The 22207-nt window shown below is 33.7% G+C and overlaps 1 protein-coding gene across 1 annotated transcript in view; it reads right to left on the bottom strand.

The window, feature by feature from the left end:
* Window positions 1–1767: 1767 nt before the first annotated feature.
* Window positions 1768–22207, bottom strand: part of LOC132558740 (kinesin-like protein KIF28P) — a 42039-nt gene continuing 21599 nt past the window's right edge. The window contains exons 11-24 of the mRNA XM_060223335.1: window positions 16141–16256; window positions 15484–15598; window positions 14953–15016; window positions 13427–13555; window positions 12528–12688; window positions 9294–9442; window positions 8370–8507; window positions 7800–7935; window positions 6100–6254; window positions 5271–5390; window positions 4279–4401; window positions 4013–4159; window positions 3785–3841; window positions 1768–1999 (exon numbers count right to left, since the gene is read on the bottom strand). Of these exons, the coding sequence (XP_060079318.1) occupies window positions 1871–1999; window positions 3785–3841; window positions 4013–4159; window positions 4279–4401; window positions 5271–5390; window positions 6100–6254; window positions 7800–7935; window positions 8370–8507; window positions 9294–9442; window positions 12528–12688; window positions 13427–13555; window positions 14953–15016; window positions 15484–15598; window positions 16141–16256 (1739 nt within the window). The 3' untranslated portion in view covers window positions 1768–1870. The remainder of the gene's footprint in view (window positions 2000–3784; window positions 3842–4012; window positions 4160–4278; window positions 4402–5270; window positions 5391–6099; window positions 6255–7799; window positions 7936–8369; window positions 8508–9293; window positions 9443–12527; window positions 12689–13426; window positions 13556–14952; window positions 15017–15483; window positions 15599–16140; window positions 16257–22207) is intronic.

Raw genomic sequence — 22207 nt, 5'->3', positions numbered from 1 at the left:
TTGAAAGATAATCAATTGTACAACAATCTCAAGAATATGAAATAAAAGTAAAAATAATGTTGGGAAAATCCTTGATCACAACGAGCTAAATAATTGCTAACTTCCCAAAGTTTTAAAGGAGAATGGAACTTAAGCGACCAGCTTTCTCTCATAAAAAGGAATTAATAATCAGACATTTAACAACTCAGATATCCCTGAAGTGTAAAGTTCCCCATGTTCAGTCATAGTAGCTTGTATCAAACAGATCTCCTCTCTACAAGAAACATATTGAGTTCAGGTATGTGAAATATTCCTATAGTTACTATATAACGGTAATTGAACATGAATATTTTGGTGGAGTAGTTATCATGACATTGATTTCTGTATGGTTTCGTAAAAAATAGAAAAAAAGTAATAAAAAAGAATTCCAGAAAAACCATTTCCATATGATTTCATAAAAAATAGTGATAAAAAAATTCCAGAAAAACCATGACTGTACATAAAATTGTGTAAAAGTATACTTGGTAAATAGGATTTCATATATATACTCCTATATGAAATGTAACTACAAATAGCGAAAGGTGAAATTATCACAAATTCTTTAAGGTTGTAAACATTCCTTATCACCTAAGTGAATCTTGATCCATTTACACTCAAACTGCCCAAGTATTCACCATACCCCTACCATCAAGCTACCCGGGTATTTACTATACCCCTGCTATCAACCTACCCGGGTATTTACTATACCCCTACCATCTACCTACCCCAGTATTCACCATACCCCTACCATCAAACTACCCAGGTATTTACTACAGCCCTACCATCAACCTACCCCAGTATTCACCATACCCCTACCATCAAACTTAACAGGTATTTACTACAGCCTTATCATCAAACTACCCGGGTATTTACTATACCCCTACCATCAAACTACCCGGGTATTTACTATACCCCTACCATCAAACTACCCGGGTATTTACTATACCCCTACCATCAAACTACCCGGGTATTTACTATACCCCTACCATCAAACTACCCGGGTATTTACTATACCCCTACCATCAAACTACCCGGGTATTTACTATACCCCTACCATCAAACTACCCGGGTATTTACTATACCCCTACCATCAAACTACCCGGGTATTTACTATACCCCTACCATCAAACTACCCAGGTATTTACTAGACCCCTACCATCAAACTACCCGGGTATTTACTATACCCCTACCATCAAACTACCCGGGTTATTGTACTTTACTCCCTTCTACATTTCCTAAACCTGAACCTATAATTGAACTACATAGTATTCTTCAGTATTTGCTATACCTCTACCTACACTACATAAGTAAAATATATCCCAGGTATATGGTACAAAAATAACAGACTAGAACAATAGATTTTGATATTTAAAAGACATGATACAAAAATATATGTGTAGGTGCTAAGATGGAGAATTTTGTAATATTCAACATGGTGACTGTAAATGTCTGCTGCATAGCTGACTAAGACAACTCACTCCAAATATCTGTTGTATATTTATACATTTTTTTGATACATACATTAAAGTTAGTTTTCTAAAATTCTTTACTGTGCGTTTTTCTATCATAACTGCATGATACAGTACACATTTTGTAATTCAATGGTTCAGGTTACGGATGCTTGCATTTACAATATTTATAAAACATTCACTTTTTGCTTAACATTTAAATGTATTTTGTTATCAGTCAATGAGAAATTAGTATTTTTTTTTATTTGGGAAATTGTTATTTGCACCAAAAAGCCTGATTACTTTTTACAGTACAATACAATTTACCCACGATAATATAAGTTATCACTAACACCCTAGCCCTCAATGTCATTCGTGACTGGATTATCGAAGTTTTTACGATCCTACTGAATTACACATGCTTTAGAGGTGTTTTCTCCCAGGTTCTCATTCCTGTTCTTGGTCTCTTTCATACCATTCACATTTCCACTACTGGTCATACTTCCACCCAGTATGGCTTCGAGCTCTTCAATCTAGAACAAAAGTGAAAAAAATATAAAATATATCAAATGAAGATAACAGGATGCATTCCTTTGACTGGAACTAAGACATAATTCAACATAAAATGAATTTCAACTGGATCACTTTGACTTTTGTGTTCTCCTATACTTTGGTATCTATAGCTGTGCTAATAAACTTCAAAAGGGGGATTTTTGTTGACGGTTTGAAAAAATGTCACTTGTGGACTATTTTTTGACAACATAATTGACAGTATAATTAGCTTATAGTGTCAACAGTTTCAACGTTTTCTACTTAATAACATATATGTACTTCTCCTGAGTATAAGTCTGAAAGTCTTGGGTAGACTTTGCATGAATTATTACCACAAAGCTCAGATTTCAAATTCATGAATTCCGACGTGGCGGACCATTTTCTTAAATTTTCAGAACCCAAAAACAAATAGTTTAGCTTGTTTCGTGTTCTTGGAAAAATTGGCTATTTGGATGAAAATTGCAAAATTTAAAGCAAAGAGAACTCCTCTTTCTTTTAATGATGAAAAATATACTATAGAATTTCACTATCCAAATCTGATATCTGAAAAGAAATTATTTCAGTCATTTTCATTTCTCGCTTGCTATACAGTTTAAAGCTCATTAAATCACTTGAAATGAAACACATTCATCTAATTTTTTTTCTTAATGTCCAAATGCTATACACCTACCTTGCAATGAATGATGAAAATTTGAAAGAGTTACCATAAAATAACACAGAGAATGATATGTGGAAATCAATTATTTCATGTTAAACATACAGTATTGCCTGTACCAGAAAAAGTCGACCGGCAATATGTTGATTTTTTTTTCTTTTAATCTACTTTCTTAAATCAAAACCTTTAAGAAAATCATCTTCAGAAAAAATTTGAATTCTGGAATACGTTTACTTTTTAGAGGAGTGCATTCCTGACATCTCTAATCTTTCTTGATAATTAAACAAGTATCCTTAATCCCTACTTCTGTTAGTAATATACCTCACACCCTCATACAGTCTGTATAGTAATATACCTCGGACCCTCATACAGTCTGTATAGTAATATACCTCATACCCTCATACAGTCTGTATAGTAATATACCTCACACCCTCATACAGTCTGTATAGTAATATACCTCACACCCTCATACAGTCTGTATAGTAATATACCTCATACCCTCATACAGTCTGTATAGTAATAAACCTCGGACCCTCATACAGTCTGTATAGTAATATACCTCAGACCCTCATACAGTCGGTATAGTAATATACCTCGGACCCTCATACAGTCTGTATAGTAATATACCTCAGACCCTCATACAGTCGGTATAGGAATATACCTCACACCCTCATACAGTCTGTATAGTAATATACCTCGGACCCTCATACAGTCTGTATAGTAATATACCTCAGACCCTCATACAGTCGGTATAGTAATATACCTCATACCCTCATACAGTCTGTATAGTAATATACCTCACACCCTCATACAGTCTGTATAGTAATATACCTCACACCCTCATACAGTCTGTATAGTAATATACCTCACACCCTCATACAGTCTGTATAGTAATATACCTCATACAGTCTGTATAGTAATATACCTCACACCCTCATACAGTCTGTATAGTAATATACCTCAGACCCTCATACAGTCTGTATAGTAATATACCTCGGACCCCTCATACAGTCTGTATAGTAATATACCTCAGACCCTCATACAGTCTGTATAGTAATATACCTCAGACCCCTCATACAGTATCTCATCTACTAATTGTGAAAAAACCTACCGTTATAGTTGTCTGCCCATTCTGTCGTTTTGCAGCAAGCTGATTTTGAATGCTTCCCTAAAATGTAAAATGAAATGTTTTAATTACCTCTCTGAAGAACACATTGGTGCTTAGTTCCTAGTGAGTGAAAATGGCATACTCTGACACAATTACAGGTTGTGCCACAGTAAAAGGTCAAAAAGAGATGTGATACAAGTCATTTGATGACAACATTGGTGACACACTTACCAATTTTCCTTCCGCTTCAGTCGTACGTTTTTTGTATGAGTCCAATTCCATAACCATCTTAGTGTCTTGTTTAGCAACAGGGGCTGCAACTTGGGGTGGTGCTGGCTTAGTTTTGTTGTTGTTTGCTGAGGTCTTATTATCTATTTTCTGAAAAAAATAATTAATTAAATCGTTTTAAGAAATGAACATGAAATACAAAAAATAATTCTTTCAAAAAAAGATCTTCACAAACTTTTGAAAAAAATGCCTGTAGCTTAATGACTTACTTTCTGTGCAGTATTATCAGCAGGTTTAGGAGCAGCACCTTTTGTGGTACCTCCATGGGAATCATCTTTCTGTCGACCCCAAACCTCAATCACAATGGCACTTTCAATCAAGTAGTCGACGTACTACAAGGCAAAGAGGGAACAATTCAAGTTAAACAATTTAAGATTATACTGTGTACCAATTCAATCAGTTCTTTTAAATGATACATGGATTGAAAATATCTAACTCAAGGAAAAAATAAAGACAAATTTTACTACTGGAAAATGGTAGATTTTCACAAGTAGAATGCTTCTGCCTCTGAATGTAAACAAAATTCCCCATCAAGAAAAAAAACAGTACAAATGTTTCCCAAAACAGAGTTCATTTGCATATATATATTTAAATTTGCATATAAAAGAAATATCAATCTTACTTCATCAATGTCATATTCTATTCCTGTGATCTTTTACCTATGTCATATATTTTTTCCCTATCCCTGTTTTGTATTATGAACAACAGGACTGTCTGAAATTTCTTCATTCCCCTAAAAATAAGCCGACCATTTCCCTTTTTCCACAATGGGTAATATTCCCAAAAATCTACATTAACCCATTGGAACAAATCCATGCAGATTTTCTTTTTTTTTCGTCAGTGATTTGAGAGTCACATCAGAATGATCAACTACCACGGTTTGTTTCCTTTGTATAACACACTGTAATGAGATCATATAATACAAAGGACTTTAACCAATTGATATTGATTAGGGTTATCTGTGGAAAGTTGAATGACAATCTAAAGTCATTATTTCTGTCTGTTGATAGAGAGCCATGAACCCAATGTATTTTTATCTGTTTTTTCTTGCAATATAATCCAACTTATTCCCAGATTATATTGTAATCTTAGCTAGACCTTGTTAGGTTTATTGATGTATAAAACAGGACAGCATGTAATCAAGAAGACCCTTCAGAAATAAAAGTACTGTTTCACAAAATGATCACATTTTTTCACTTACTTGTTTGGTAACTGGTGAATGTTTGTACTTCTTTTCGTAGTTGAAATCTGGATTCATGCTTTCAACCTCATTTGTCTCAGTATACTTGTCCTCATTATAGTATTTGTACTTACAGCAACTCTGAAATGGATAAAAAAAATCATATCAGCAATCAAATATGTCATCAAGTGAGATAACACATTTCACAGGAGAAGAAAAACAAGCACGTTATTGTAATGTACAGACTGCTAAGTGAAGGGAGGTAATCAGGGTTTTTTCTATATGAAAACATGTTGGTGAGTGAATTTCTAATATTATGTTTATATATAGCACTATATTTCTCCATCAAACAATAGTACTGTAACAATTTTGATACTTAATGATCTGTATATGATACAAAATGAATATGAATATTGACCCATTTTTCACAGAGAATTATTTCTAATTCTCAACATTAAATGGCCTTGACTCTTAAACTAAGAACTTGATCATAACAAAGCCACAGGTTGACTTGTGTCTTACCTTCAGGGTTTCTAACAACATAACCAGTAAATACCAAATTATCTTTCAACATCTTCATCAAATAAAACGTAAATCATGAATTGGAAACATTTTTTTTTTCTTTTAATTAAGCTTGCCCATGCAAATATTGTTTTATAGGGTGACATAAAATATGGGTAAAAGACACTTTCATTCAGGAAAGGGACTTGTATTTATCTCAAATTTGAGTAATTAAGGTCAAAAGTAAAACTTTTAGCCACACGTCAGACCATCTTATATATGTGACAGGACCATTATGTCAATTTTAAAGAAGAGATCTGAGAGAAATGATTTGGAAATGATCAATCACCTTTGCAATGTTTTGTGGTAGTCCTCTGCAGTTTTCAATTTTGAGAATGAAGTAGATATCTTTACCAATCTGCTCATTTGGTTCATCAACGAAGTCATCTTCACCAAGATCCTTGTAATCCTTAGTACAAGGCTTTACAAACACAGACAAATGACCTGTAAAAATGTAAGTGTAACAATACAACAGCCAGGCTTACAATATTTACCTGTTTAGTTAAACAAGATACTTGAGGGACTTTGGTGCCCACCATTGTTTGATCTTTATCCGCTCTTTGAAAGTTGGATCTTTTCCCTTCTTTTCTCTTCTCTTCCCTGATTTTGCTCCTAATGATAAGACATTTGAACATTCCTTTGCAGAAATTGCAATTATAATCTTTACCTGCCAAATCCAAAATGGCCACCTGGAAGCCATTTTGTTTCTTCTGATCAGTCCATAAATCAAACTAGCATAACGAGGGACCACAATGAACCTACATAGGAAATTCAAGAAAAGTTCATCGAGTACTTCTGAAGAAGTAGAGATAACAAACTTCATTGAAAAAAATCTAAGATAGCCACTTGTCAGCCATTTTGTTTTTTCTGATTAGCCCCAAAATTGGGCAGACACATCTTGGGACCAAAAGGAACCTATGCAAGAAATTTGAGAAAGATCCATCTTGTTCTTCTCAAGAAATAGCGATAACAACTTTCAAAGTCAAGATCTAAGATTGCCACATTTCGGCTATTTTATTCTTCTGATCAATCCCAAATTTACATGGGCACAACTAGAGACCAAAGGGAGCCTAAACATGAAATTTAAGAGAGATCCATCACGTACTTTTCAAGAAAAAGCGATAAAAAAATCTCCATTGAAAAAATCTAAGATGGTCATAGTCATTATGAATATTTGATTAGTCCCACAATCAAGCGGGACCAGGGGGAACCTACATAAGCAATTTGAGAAAGATTCACATAGCACTTCTCAAGAAAGCGCAATAACAAACACTGTTTACAGAAGGATGGAAGGACGGACTATGGACCACAGACGCAGAGTGATTTGAATAGCTCACCATCTCATGATGGTTGACAAAAAAACCATCTTTGTAATTATCATTTTTAAAACAAATTCACAAGACATTCAAAAACCCAAATCATGCAGTATCTACAAAATATATGAAATGAAGATGAATGAGTATCTAAAAGACATGCTCCATATTGACTTTTTAAGTGGTTTTACTCTCTTTTAATTGGAATAACACCATTCATATATACCTATTGTATTTAATCAGACGATATGTTTGTTAAAAACAAAACCATATGAACATGAAATCAGTAGGAAGTATCATTTTATAGAGATGTTCCCATCACCAATACATATATATGTGTACAAAACAGAACTGCTGATGTAGTACATTTTATACAACAGTTGCTTCCCAACACTCAGGTAGTTTATGTGATTTTGCAGATATATTATGAAGGAATTTTTTCAAGACTGAGTACAACTGACCTTTAACCTCATTCCCCTTATGTCTGTTCAGATCCCCGAGATCATCACAGAAAGTAATTGTAAACCAAAACATTAGTTCTGAATGAAATTATTTGAAAATAAGTTTAAATACCCCTGGTATGTATTTATACAGCATCAGCCTTGAACAGTGTGAAACAGTGTACTGATTCAGTGACAGACAATATTATCAACACAAGAGATATCAAAGCCCCTACCCATTTCTGAGCCCTTGTAGTCTGTGATGGCCAGCGTCTCCTCAATGTCCAGTAAATGGGCCAGCGACATTAGGTGGAGGTGAGCAGTTCCAATTAAGATTTCCTGGTCAGCAGGCTCCCAAAATGGATCACGTTCCTTCAAAAAGATTTTTTTTCTGAATTTAGGGGTCACAAAAGTGATCTTTGTTTGTAAGGAAGATGAGAAAGTGACCAGTGTGTAATGTTGCAGGGGTTTCCTTGGGAAAGTCACTTTACCCAAGTGCTCAGAATGACATACAACAAGCGTCCTATATGTTGTTCAGTGTTGTACATTGTATTCACCAGCAATTACAAAGAGACCCTGTCTCAAAATGACCCTGGCTATTCATCGGATGGCAAATCCTACAAGCAAACTGAAATCTTTCAGGTTGAAATGTCTAGTTTACTGTTACAACTACATAACTCCAGTTTCTCATGTCTAGTACCAACTAAATATGACAAATTGTAATATAACCTCGATAAAAAAAAAAGGGGTCGCAAGAAACACCCTTTGATTAAAGACCATTATTGGTCTGACATGTACTGTGTTACCTTAGGGACGTCCCAGTTATCGTCACCAGATACAAAATCCTGATAAATCTCCTGCATGAGAGACTTGCGATTGATAGCCTTGCTTTTGTCCCACATCCAATAATTATTGTTAACCTGGCTGACCATCTTCACCATTACCTAGAAAATAAATCATGTCCATTCTCAAAAGTTAAATAGTTTCAGTATCAGACAACAAGGTATGTAATAAGGATATCACATCATACTAATATAATTAAAAAAAATCTGAACAAAGCTAGCACTGGTGATTGACAGCTATTTTCTCTAGAAGTCATATCATGACACTTAAGGTCATCCATTTCCATGGAAACAGATATACCTGAGCAATCAACAAAATTGATAGTAAAATTAGCCAAATTAGGTCTGGTTTCTATCCATAATTCCTGAGATTTTCTAAATTTTGTTTTTGATACACCAGAAATCTAAGAAATCGAAAGTGTTGTTTCTACTACTGACAGATCACTCCCACAGTTTAAAACATGTACTGCTGCTCACAAATAAAGTAGGTTTAAGGTCAAATCTGCTCCTATTTACAAAATAATAATGTAATAAAACTGCCTGGTCACAAAACAATCAAGAAAATTGATATCTTTGTTCTGTTTGTTCTGTTGTTGACATTTTGTTCTCATTTGAGAACGTGAAATTAATTACTTTGATTAACCAAGGTTTACATGGTGGATTTCATCAATGAAGCAGAAGATGCTTACTCCTCCAGAACACCTGGTCTTATTATTCTTGTACTTTTTCAGGAGTCTCTTTAAAATCTTTCCTTTATTCTTATTTTGCCCTAGTTTTATGGAATTTGAGTTTGAATTATGATTATGTTGCCATGTTGGTATTTTCTTAATGTTTTTTCCAACTCTCAACAATTCTTTTTTGACATTTGACACCCATAAACATATTCACCATGGTACGTCCATTCTTCTTGCCATGTATCTGAGGTGAGATTAGGGCAACCTCAAATTTGACCTTTTTCTCCAGCTCCTCTGACATAGCATTAGCTTCATTCACTAACTGTAACATCTGGACAACCTCCTCCTGGAGGATCATATCCTCTGTGAACCAACCAATCAGAATCAGAGTTACATTTACACTAAACCAATCACAAGCCTCATATAAAAAGGCAAACATAAGTTGTATGGTCCATAACTATAGCATATCCAATCTCTTCAAGGGGACAATGTAATTAATGTATTACAAGTGAGTTGGGAAACACACAGAAAAAGACATTTTTGTACAGTTTTGAAGGATTTGATATACACAGAGATAATTGTTAATCAATAATCATCATAACATCAAGTTCTTTACCTTCCGGGGTTGGATAGTTTTTTGTTTTTCTTTTTTGATTCTTTTAAGGCTTAACAAAATTATAATTTTTTTGTTAGTGTTTCTATTGATGTTTGGTCCAGAAGTATTTACCAAGCATATTTTTTTGTGTACCATGTCTATCTAAAATCTGTAAGTGATATGATGAAAAATTAAAACAGGAATTTTTAGTAATTTTTAAAAAGTTAATTTTAATCATGTTTTGGACTTTAGTTATCATACACATAATTTGGGATTACTTTTTCAATTGATAATTAATTTTCCTTTTTTTTTTCGGATAGTTTTATCTATTAACATAATTCTTGGTTGGTGTATATGTTAAAATTTGGAAGTGACAATACTTTCATGTGCTATATATAATTAGCTGCAGTGTATCATTGGCATCCCAAGGAATATAACCGACAACAATGAACTTTGATTAACAATTATCTCTGTGTATATCAAATCCTTCAAAACTGTAACTCTGTTACTAATACACTACACACGCTGCCTGTCAAAAGTTTTGGGAATTTTACCCCAGAATATAGTATTATCTGATTAATTTCTTCATTCCCTGAATACTTGTATCATGGCAATAAAATATACTTACACAATAGGATGATGCTCCATAACTTTAAATTTGTTGGTTATAAATTTGATCTTAAGAAACTATTTTGCAGTTGTTTCCTTCCTCAAACTTTAGTTTTTGCAATCTGATTTTTTAGATGCTACATGGTGTATATATGTGTACATCTCTAGGTCCCTTTTACTGAATATGTTGGATAGTTAGAGGTCCATCTATGACATTATAATGATAGGATTTGTTAATGGGGTACCACATCCATCCTCCCACAACCTTTGTCAAATCAGTGTCATATCTTGACAACATGTAAACAAATTATCTACCACACAGAAAGCTGTCTAAGTGTTACATCTGAGTGTCTAAGTGTTCTGTCTGAGTACTTGAGTGTTCCATCTGAGTGTGCCGTCTGAGTGTCTGAGTGTTCCGTCTGAGTGTTCCATCTGAGTGTCTGAGTGTTCCGTCTGAGTGTTCCGTCTGAGTGTCTAAGTGTTCCGTCTGAGTGTTCCGTCTGAGTGTTGTGCCTGAGTGTTCCGTCTGAGTGTCTGAGTGTTCCGTCTGAGTGTGCCGTCTGAGTGTACTGTCTGAGTGTACTGTCTGAGTGTGCCATCTGAGTGTCTGAGTGTTCCGTCTGAGTGTGCCGTCTGAGTGTACTGTCTGAGTGTGCCATCTGAGTGTCTGAGTGTTCCGTCTGAGTGTTCCGTCTGAGTGTCTGAGTGTTCCGTCTGAGTGTTGTGCCTGAGTGTTCCGTCTGAGTGTCTGAGTGTTCCGTCTGAGTGTGCCGTCTGAGTGTATTGTCTGAGTGTACTGTCTGAGTGTGCCATCTGAGTGTCTGTTCCGTCTGAGTGTGCCGTCTGAGTGTACTGTCTGAGTGTGCCATCTGAGTGTCTAAGTGTTCCGTTTGAGTGTCTGAGTGTTCCATCTGAGTGTGCCGTCTGCGTGTCTAAGTGTACCGTCTGAGTGTTCCGTCTGAGTGTTCCATCTGAGTGTGCCGTCTGCGTATCTAAGTGTACCGTCTGAGTGTTCCATCTGAGTGTGCCGTCTGCGTATCTAAGTGTACCGTCTGAGTGTTCCGTCTGAGTGTTCCAGGTATGAACAGGTGAGGTAATCATAAGTAGGATCCTCAGGTAAAAAAACTATGTAATTTTAAATCCACCAACCTGTCTTATCGCCAGAAGGGACAGAAGATGATTTTTAGACTTCAGAAATTTTACAAAACTTCAGAATGATTATTATTTATTTTGAATTTTCTGTGTCAATCTGATTTAAAACACACTACTGCAACACAAAACAAAAGAACCTAGATTAAGACGAAATAATCAATTGTGTGTTCACAAACAAGGGATCTTGGAACACAGTATTGTATGTTCTTACCTTGAAAGTCTGAAATTTTCTTTTTTTGTACTTTATACTCTAAATTGCTCTTATTTATATGAAATTTGATAATTTGTCTTCAGAAATTGCAATAGTAATCTTTAACTGTCAAATCCAAGAAGCTCGCCTGCCACTGTAGCATGGCATTGTAAAGCATGGTGAAATGAACAAATTCAAGATGGCTGCCCATTGGCCATTTAGTTTATCAACAATGCAATACTCTCACTAGGCACCAAGCCTTGGTGACCAAGGGGACCTTCATATGAAATTTGGGAAAGAAACATTTATATTATTTTCATATTCTGAAATTCCAACTGGCCAGATCTAACAAGGCCATCTTTAATCCTTTTCTGATCTGTCTAAAGATTAAAAGGACAGTACTTAGAGGGACTAAGATGAACCAACATAAATCTGATAAAGATCCATCCACTGTCAAGTACTTATTAAAAATAGTCATAACAAGAATTGTTTAAGGACCAAAGGTTGATGTAAGCGTGACAGATGGATGGATTAACGGGTCAATTACCTCGGATATTTTTAATGAAAAACCCTTCATCAAACAATTAACGGTGGACTGACAAAATAAAATATTGTCAACTCAAGTATTTGAGCTGAAAAAGTGCATTTCAAAATGTGTATTAATCACTTGTATAAAAGAATGTACTCTCTTACCAACTCTTAAATGACAACGTCTGCAACAATTTTCAGCAAGTATAGAAAAACGTTGGTGTTCAAAACAAATAACAAAAGTTCAGAAATGAAATTCTTTTCACCAATCTAGGTCTCAGAGATGTTTTTGATAATAAACAAATTATGATGTCTCCTCTGTGATCAACAAACACATGATAGACTTCAATCATTATAAAATGCTTGCCCTGTACCTGCAGATTTGCCTTCTGCATTCATAAGACCAGATTTCTGAGCAATCTCCTCTTGAGCAGAATCGAATGTAGGTGTTTCAGTTTTTTTGCCCTCTTTCATGTTTTTAGCTTCATCTTGAGGATGGTGTAACACATACATATTGTTGGCACCAAAAAGAAGTCTGTAACAGGAAAAGACTGACATTACACCAGTTTCCAGGACAGATTACTGCATTTAAAACGAAGTCAACAATTTTTACGAAAACTGGAAAAATAATCAATTTTGTTCTCTTTAAAGATAATGGATAGTCAACCATTTAAATCTATTTATAGCTGAATTGTAATTATATATTTTATTAACAATTTTTTATCTTTGTTTCAAAATACAGAACATTTTATACCAAAAACCAAGCAGATAACGAGACATTTCATAGCATTTTAAATTTCCCAATTTAAATGAGACAATTTTGAAGAGCATGTGTCATTTGTCGATGGATTTGCAGGTAGACTGACAAATAAATTTAGAATTTTACCAAACTGAACATATCAATAGAATTTCAGTTACTTTCTTTACTTTTTCCATTTTTTTAACTTTCTAGAAAAAAGTTCAAAATAAACAGTTTATAAGACCAACTTTACATAAATTCTTAACATTCAGATGAAGTGATATTTTCATGAGCAATCACAGTTATCTAACATAAAGTAATCAATCAAGAAGATTTCTAATTTATACTGGGATGTTTGGACACTATGATGGATATAACACATGTACAACACAATCTACCATGTAACCAGCTGATGTCCTCTGCATTTTATCAATGAAACAAATTTCTCCAAAAATTATCTTTATGAAGAAATGTATCTTGACTGATCTTGAGATGCATTAACGTGACAACAAAATGGTTACCATGGTAACTTACCTGTCATTATGGTGGAGCTGTGTATCTTTGATTATCCTCTGACCATTCACCAGAATCTTAGCTTTCTCCATTGGCTTGATAGATATGGTGTTGTTTTTATTTGTGACAACAGCATGGGCAGGTAGTATACTGTGGAAACAAAACATTCTTTTTATAGATTTCACATCATTTGTCTGTGAATTTAACTTATATACATGTATATAACAGTCTTGTATTCAGTGATTCAGCCTTTTAGATATTTTTCCATTGTTGGTAATCTATGGTCCTGATCATAGGTTATAGAGGATAATCTGTTTTCTAAAAGGAACTTTGAAATAAAATTATTTTTTCAAAAGGGACATAATTTCAATGAGTGAAACAAACATCACTGAAGTATTACAAGATTTTAAAGATTTAATATAAAGAATGTTTAATTGGTGCTTGAACAGCCAAGGTCAATTTAGGCCTCCTTATAACAGCAGAGGTCTGGTGGCTTATAATGTAAGATCTGAAAATAACACAGAAAGCCAAACACATGACATGTGAAACATGTTAGATTTAAGTGTTTTGCCTCAGGACAAATCTTTGAATATTCTGTACAAATGGATAAGACAGTCTGTAAAATCAGTTTCCTAAGAAACACAGACTGCTCTGAGTAGGGACGGAGCAATCAGTTTCCCAAACTGCTCTGAAGAAACACAAGACTGCTCTGAGTGCTCTGAGGGACGGAGCAATCAGTTTCCTAAGAAACACAGACTGCTCTGAGTAGGGACGGAGCAATCAGTTTCCTAAGAAACACAGACTGCTCTGAGTAGGGACGGAGCAATCAGTTTCCTAAGAAACACAGAAACTACTGCTCTGAGTAGGGACGGAGCAATCAGTTTCCTAAGAAACACGGACTGCTCTGAGTAGGGACGGAGCAATCAGTTTCCTAAGAAACACAAACTGCTCTGAGTAGGGACGGAGCAATCAGTTTCCTAAGAAACACAGACTGCTCTGAGTAGGGACGGAGCAATCAGTTTCCTAAGAAACACAAACTGGACTGCTCTGAGTAGGGACGGAGCAATCAGTTTCCTAAGAAACACAAACTGCTCTGAGTAGGGACGGAGCAATCACGGACTGCTCTGAGTAGGGACGGAGCAATCAGTTTCCTAAGAAACACAAACTGCTCTGAGTAGGGACGGAGCAATCAGTTTCCTAAGAAACACAGACTGCTCTGAGTAGGGACGGAGCAATCAGTTTCCTAAGAAACACAGACTGCTCTGAGTAGGGACGGAGCAATCAGTTTCCTAAGAAACACGGACTGCTCTGAGTAGGGACGGAGCAATCAGTTTCCTAAGAAACACAGACTGCTCTGAGTAGGGATTGAGTGAAACATCTTAAATCTTCACCAAAGGTTGTAAAGTTCAATGATCTACCAACATAACTATTACCACCCTCTACTGAGGATGGAAAAGACAGAAGGACAATTAGATTTCAGTAGATTTGGTCTTTCCTTAACCTTGTTGAGAGCTTAGTTGACAACAACGTTCTTTTTATATACTAACCTTAATCCGGACAGTGTAATATCTGCTGGAGGGCTTGCCTTCTTGTTTCCCAACTTCGATGTTCCTAGATAACAGATCAGATTCTTTTTATAATAGGTTCATCACTTTATATAACTTAAATTTAAAAAATGGGTGGGCTTATTACCAGGAGTGTGTTTATTGCCAGGTTAATACAGTACTTGGTATTTTGACCAACATAATCCCAGCAAAGCTTCTAGATCATATACATCTCATTCAATAAAGGGCCATAACTCTGTAGTGAAACAATAGACCATTTCTTAGTACGAAACATGCCCCTATCTATCATGTATAAATTCCCAGAGAACTTATGGACATATGGATTTAATTTATGTGTTAATAGACACTTGTTTACCCTTCACTTACTATGAGTCGGGATGATGTAAAATCTTGTCTCTCACGAGATACATATACAACATGGAAACTATCAGTAACTGGATGGATTATGACTTTATACTTAAGGATGAGAAGGATGAAATGTCTATAAACATCACCTATGATAAAATTCATTACCTTCATTGACAAAATGAACCACCATAGCTGTGAGGGCTGGATCCTCATTTAGATTCCAAAAGTGTGGAATCACTTTTCTGTCAGCCTGTCTTTTGTTGTCGTCCTCCATATTGCCCTGATGGTAGACAGAACTTTGTATATTAATTATTGTGACAAAATTACTTTCTGCTTCTTGTGATCTCTTTGTCTTCTTCTAGGCTTCAATATAGCATTAATGGTTATAAAAGGTTGCTAATTATTGACACAATCTATCATGATTCAAATAAATACTTTAAAACCTTGCCAACATATTTGTCTTCTGATTGTAACCAAAAGCTGTTCAACAGTTAAACACTTTCCTTGCTCGGGGAAATTAACCCCTAAGAAATATGAATTCTATTCCCTACAGCAAGGGTTTAATAGATATGACAGAAACTAAATCAATACATAATGGAAAGTTGTCCTCTAATAACAGATGTATGTTTTTACTTTATGTGTAAAATAAATAAAACTGTTTTTGAAGAGCTGGAAATACAGTTTTCTCTCTAGCTTGTGGGTACTTGTACCCATGTTGTCCAATTTGCATTTCATTTTAAGTGAAAATATTTGTCACTATCAATTCCTGTAAATCTGTTTTTGTTTTTTTCAGTACATGATAAAAGTGAGAGTTGTCCTCACCGAACTACTGGTTTTACTCTCCTGCATTCTCTGTTCCCATGTCTTCTTCATATTCTCCATTTCCTCTTGATTCTGTCTCACCTGCTCCTCCAACTGTTTCTTCATCTCTTCTACCTCTGCATCATCATCATCATCATCATCATCATCATCATCATCATCATTAATCATCATCATTAATCTTAATATTTTTCATTTCAATAATCACTTTTGGATTCAAAAGAAACACTTTGTCTCCTCAAATGATTTGATAACTTTGAATTGATAGAAAATAAGTTTAGATAAACTAAAAATATGATAAATGATATTAAAATTAAGTTTAAGATGAAATAACAAGGCTCTTTCAAATAACCTTGGTGGATACATGTGTGTTATACAACAGATATCATCAACTTAAGACCTGATTAATGATGCAGAACCTGCTGGTGGTCAGTTATCACAAAATAAATACAGCTTCAGTTGAAACAGGTAAAACACATTACCACACCAACACTGACCATGCAATTTACCATATAACAGGTTTTTTTCACCATTGTCTATTTTTTGCTGTAAGAGATATACAGGCTCCCGATTTGATACCATTTGTGTTGGGCAAAATAAACCTGTTATTTGGTAAAGGAAATAAAAAAAATAATTGTCCTGTGTACATCAAAAATGATATCTCCCTTTATAATTTAATACACACAGAAATTGTTCCAATCTATAAACTTTCACATTTATCAAACAATAAGCCCAGATGTATAATCTTCACAGGGATTGGTCACAATTTATCTGTTTAGGTAATATATTTTACAAAACCAACATGGCAAAATTAAAATAGGACATTTCTGGATTACTCATCTTATCTATCTTAAACAGGCAAGGGGCCAGAACACTATCACTAGAAAATGAAAAATATTTTGTTGGCATTATGACTGAACAATACTTCAGGTGTCAACAAGTTGAATTCTTTATATGGAAACACCTGACAGATATGTCTGAGATAATTTCAGGATTTAACAACAAATGAAATCTGTCCTCTGAGGTACTAAAAGTTGGGAGACATTTATATTGTTACTATGACAACACACAATGGCTGTCACTTAATTCTATTTCTTGTGTAACATTCTAATTAATTACTGTAGATGTTTCTTTTATAGAAAATTTAACTCATCCAGAGCTGGTAATGATTGGCTTAACCTATATTCCTCAATCTCTGAAATATTACCAAATGGTATTCAGGCAAGGGATGTGAGTAACCAACCAGAGGTAGTGTTGGCGTTACTCCTGAATTAATTAACACATATTGATGGGCATACTAATAAGTCTGGGCTTATGGAAAGATAAGTATGGTCTATTTATAGATTGTCACTCTCTTTCAACACTCCTATCCAGAGACATCAACATTGAAAGATATCACAGAGATAATGTCTCTGATTATAATACCTCAGCGTTATCTGTTAACAATCCATGATTAACAGGTATAATGAAGACGTATACACAGATATTTGAAGTCAAAGGAGGGAAACACACAGGAATTAATCTAGATCCAAGATGGAATATCACAGATATATTTGTTACGAACCATGAAGGAAAACAAATTAGGCATTTGTCTAGAAGTAGGAGGGAATGTCATACAGACATTTGTATGGAACAAGGAAGGAATGTCATACAGATTTTTGTATGGAACACAGAGGGAATCTAGTCACAGCAGTTTGTTCTGAACCAAGATGAATATAGTATCCATCATACATGAGAGAATAATAAACACAACGAGAAAATGATATATATACGTGTTTCTGGATGTAAAAATACTGATACTAAGAGTGTTAAATAAACATAGATTTGGTAGAGATCTACAAAACAGTGTAGAGATTGGTTTATAAAAAAGAATTATGATAAGAAATAAAATTCATGAAAAATGACCAAAAACCTGAAACAAATCACAGTCATGTAGCTGATTTTTCTCTTAAGACATTAAGTGAAATTTTGATTTTAACCTTATTTAAGAGATTATAAAAAAATAATTTTACTTAGCTCAAGATCCTATATAGTCTAAAATGTTTATAAACTGACTTTCTCTCATGGCTGCTAAATCTCAAGACCTCCACATCACATCATGTTTGCATTAACACTCGCATAAAACACTATACATTGCTATAATGTAATATTTGTTTTTCATTTCTGTCTTAATTTGTATCAACTTTTTTGAATTAGTTTTATCAAAATTCATAAAAATAAATTGCATGTGGAAAAAAAAGCTGATTAAAAGTATTGAGAATGAATCCTATTTTTATGTAAGTGACTAACATTTCAAAAGGAGAGATCAAGTAATGTAGTTAATGAAATGATGGACCATAAATTAGGTAGGTCAGAATACATTTGTCACAGAGAGTATACAGAGTTTCAAACATATGATTAATATTGAAGAAGGAAAAAGTACCTGAATACAATTTCAGTAACAGGCAAAACTATTAACTAGCTCTTTAAACTCGCCTAGTAACAAGATTATAAATCAAAGCATTATTACTAATTACATCTGATAAGAAAAAATGGCCGGACATTAAAATCACAACTTATTATGTACTGTGAACTCTGATGTACCACAGATATCAAGATTTTAATCTTCTTTTGAAACAAAGAAACCACAGTTTTAATAAAAAATATTTAAACTTTTGGAACTAAACCTGACAGCAATGATAAAATGTTTTACATTAATTTACTCTAAAAGCAAATTTACAATGATAATTTGTATTATGCTTATCTGAAACCACAATTTATAAAAATGTTTAAAACTGCATGGGAAACCTAGATGTAATTAGGATTATAAAAAACCCACTAATTCTATTATCGTTTCAATACTCGGATACAGAATGGTGATGACAATGTTGTGGAGTGACTACAATTTTCACTGTTGTCACTATCATATCGAAAGTGCTTCAGATTAAACAAAATTAGATAGAAAAATACTTCACAACATTTAAAATATCTCACTAATAAACTCTGTGTGTTAAAATTTCATTTTAAAACTTCATCTGATTTAACAGATTGATTAAATTAGGAAAATAATCATATAACTTGATAAAATTGTTAGAAAACTTGTTTGAGAAAAGATAAAAAGGTAGATTTGAAGATGATGTCTGAGTTTTGGATAAAAGAAAGGCGAGATTATGATTTAAAGGAGATAAACTGTTACTAGTAGTAAAACCACTGTAAAATCTGGATGTTTAACATCAAAGTTTGGATGTTGGTATTATTTTCAATTGGTCTGAAAAATAAAAACATCACTTGAGAAACATTTTAATATTAAATATTTTTTTAATATTTTGTAATCTTATCCTTCTGGTTGTCATGGAAACTTGAAAATTGCCTGATTTGAACACCATGATTAGAGGTAATGGATTTTGTTGCTCTCTTGTATGTAAATGTAATATTCTGTTTCTCACTTGTATGTAAATGTAATATTCTGTTTCTCACTTGTATGTATGTAAATGTAATATTCTGTTTCTCACTTGTATGTAAATGTAATATTCTGTTTCTCACATGAATGTAAATGTAATATTCCTTTGCTCATTTGAATGTAAATGTAATATTCTGTTTCTCACATGAATGTAAATGTAATATTCCTTTGCTCACTTGTATGTAAATGTAATATTCCTTAGCTCACTTGTATGTATAATATATGTTCATATGACTGGAAGCTATCCAGATAAAATGTATCTATCATTTCAAAATGTTTCTCAAGTGACATTTTAGTTTGTTTGCAAGAATAATTCTAGAATTCTTACTTTTTTTTAAAAAGTTGTTCATAAAAGAAAGAAATAATGATAGATATGATATACTGAAGAAATGAAAACAATTCTGTTTATGTCAAATAAATGTTCTTCCAACATGAAACATTTCCAGATTTCTACAGTTTATTTACAGAATTACAGACATGTACTTCAAATTCTGAAACTGTTGTGTAGGAATTGTAACCTACAAAGATCAAACAGAATCAGGTCAACAAAATGTTTTGTATAGATGGCAGTTGTAACTATACCACATTTTATTTAGTATGAACTGATCACTAAGATATTTTATATCTTAAATGAAAAAAATCTGAATATTTGTTTACAAAGAACTTTAAAGTTACAGACATCTGTCCCTTTACCTCCCTGCATTAACCAAATTATCTAAAAACATGCATTTTACTAAGAATCTCAAATCCACAAACCATTGTTTTCAGCATCACATGTTTTATATAATCAATCGACATATCAAATACATCCACTGGCTCTAGAACTACAGTGTGTGATATTAATGATAAGCACCTAATAGTTTAATGGGTTAGTACCTAAATAAGACAAAATGTTTCTGCTTACAATTTATACTAACTTTTCATTTCTAATCACCCATCAGATACAAAATTATCAACCCTACTGTAACCCATCATACAAATTTATATCAACCCTGCTGTAACCCATCATACAAATTTATATCAACCCTGCTGTAACCCATCATACAAATTTATATCTACCCTACTGTAACCCATCATACAAATTTATATCAACCCTGCTGTAACCCATCATACAAATTTATATCTACCCTACTGTAACCCATCATACAAATTTATATCTACCCTACTGTAACCCATCATACAAATTTATATCTACCCTACTGTAACCCATCATACAAATTTATATCAACCCTGCAGTAACCTATAAATACACAAAACTATCTACCCTACTGTAACCCATCATACAAATTTATATCAACCCTGCAGTAACCTATAAATACACAAAACTATCTACCCTACTGTAACCCATCATACATAAACATAAAAACCCTACTGTAGCCTATCATCACTAGTGTAACCCATCAATATACACAGCTATCATCACTAGTGTAACCCATCAATATACACAGCTATCATCACTAGTGTAACCCATCAATATACACAGCTATCATCACTAGTGTAACCCATCAATATACACAGCTATCGTCACAGTGTAACCCATCAATATACACAGCTATCATCACTAGTGTAACCCATCAATATACACAGCTATCATCACTAGTGTAACCCATCACTAGTGTAACCCATCAATATACACAGCTATCGTCACTAGTGTAACCCATCAATATACACAGCTATCGTCACAGTGTAACCCATCAATATACACAGCTATCGTCACTAGTGTAACCCATCAATATACACAGCTATCGTCACTAGTGTAACCCATCAATATACACAGCTATCATCACTAGTGCAGTACACAAAACTATACTATAATGCATGAAATTCAAAACTATTATTCATACTGTGACATAGACCTTCCTATAAGGAAATCAGTTCTGACCCATGTTCTAAGGCCTACAACAGTATGAACATGTGTTTGTACCATAATTCTGAGTGATCTTAGTAATTTACATCATGCCTGAAATTCTACAAATTCATAATTTTGTACACAAACCACTGAGTTTTCCATCTGAAAAATGCTTACCCTCATCTGGGAAAATATAATATACAAGACCACAGTGTCAGTATTAGGTATTAAACAACAAAAACAACAACATATTACTCCATCTGATTAAAGTTTTGTATGTTAATTTGTTTCTGAAACACTTTGAATATTTAGTCACGCTTCTTTAATATATATATATATATCTTTTTATTTTAATTTTCTATTTTTATTTTGAGCCAAGAGTATTTATTTTTAATTGATAATTTCAATATTCATCTTTTTACAATGTAAAATCATTCCAAACATACACTTACAAAATATAGCTTTAAAATACTCAGTAATAGATGAAAATGATAAAATGTAAAGCAAAGCCAACAAAACCTGTATAAACAACATTGTAAAATGGTCATTCTAAAACATCATGCATGTTACGATTCCAGACATTATATAAACATAACAAGCTGGCCTTCTGTCTAGTAAGTTATATATACCTGTTACAAGCTACATGCAACAAAACACACTGACTCCAATTTACTGATAATCTGACTGCATCATAACAATTAGAGATATATTCATATATTCTGAGTACCATGCATGACATGCTATTTCAGCCAAACCAACATCGAGTCACATGCTATATATAT

The sequence above is a fragment of the Ylistrum balloti genome, unplaced genomic scaffold (assembly GCF_031769215.1).
Source record: "Ylistrum balloti isolate Yb309-2 unplaced genomic scaffold, AGI_CSIRO_Ybal_v1 Utg370818, whole genome shotgun sequence".
In the NCBI taxonomy this organism is placed as follows: domain Eukaryota; kingdom Metazoa; phylum Mollusca; class Bivalvia; order Pectinida; family Pectinidae; genus Ylistrum; species Ylistrum balloti.
This window is presented reverse-complemented; position numbering and strand designations above follow the sequence as displayed.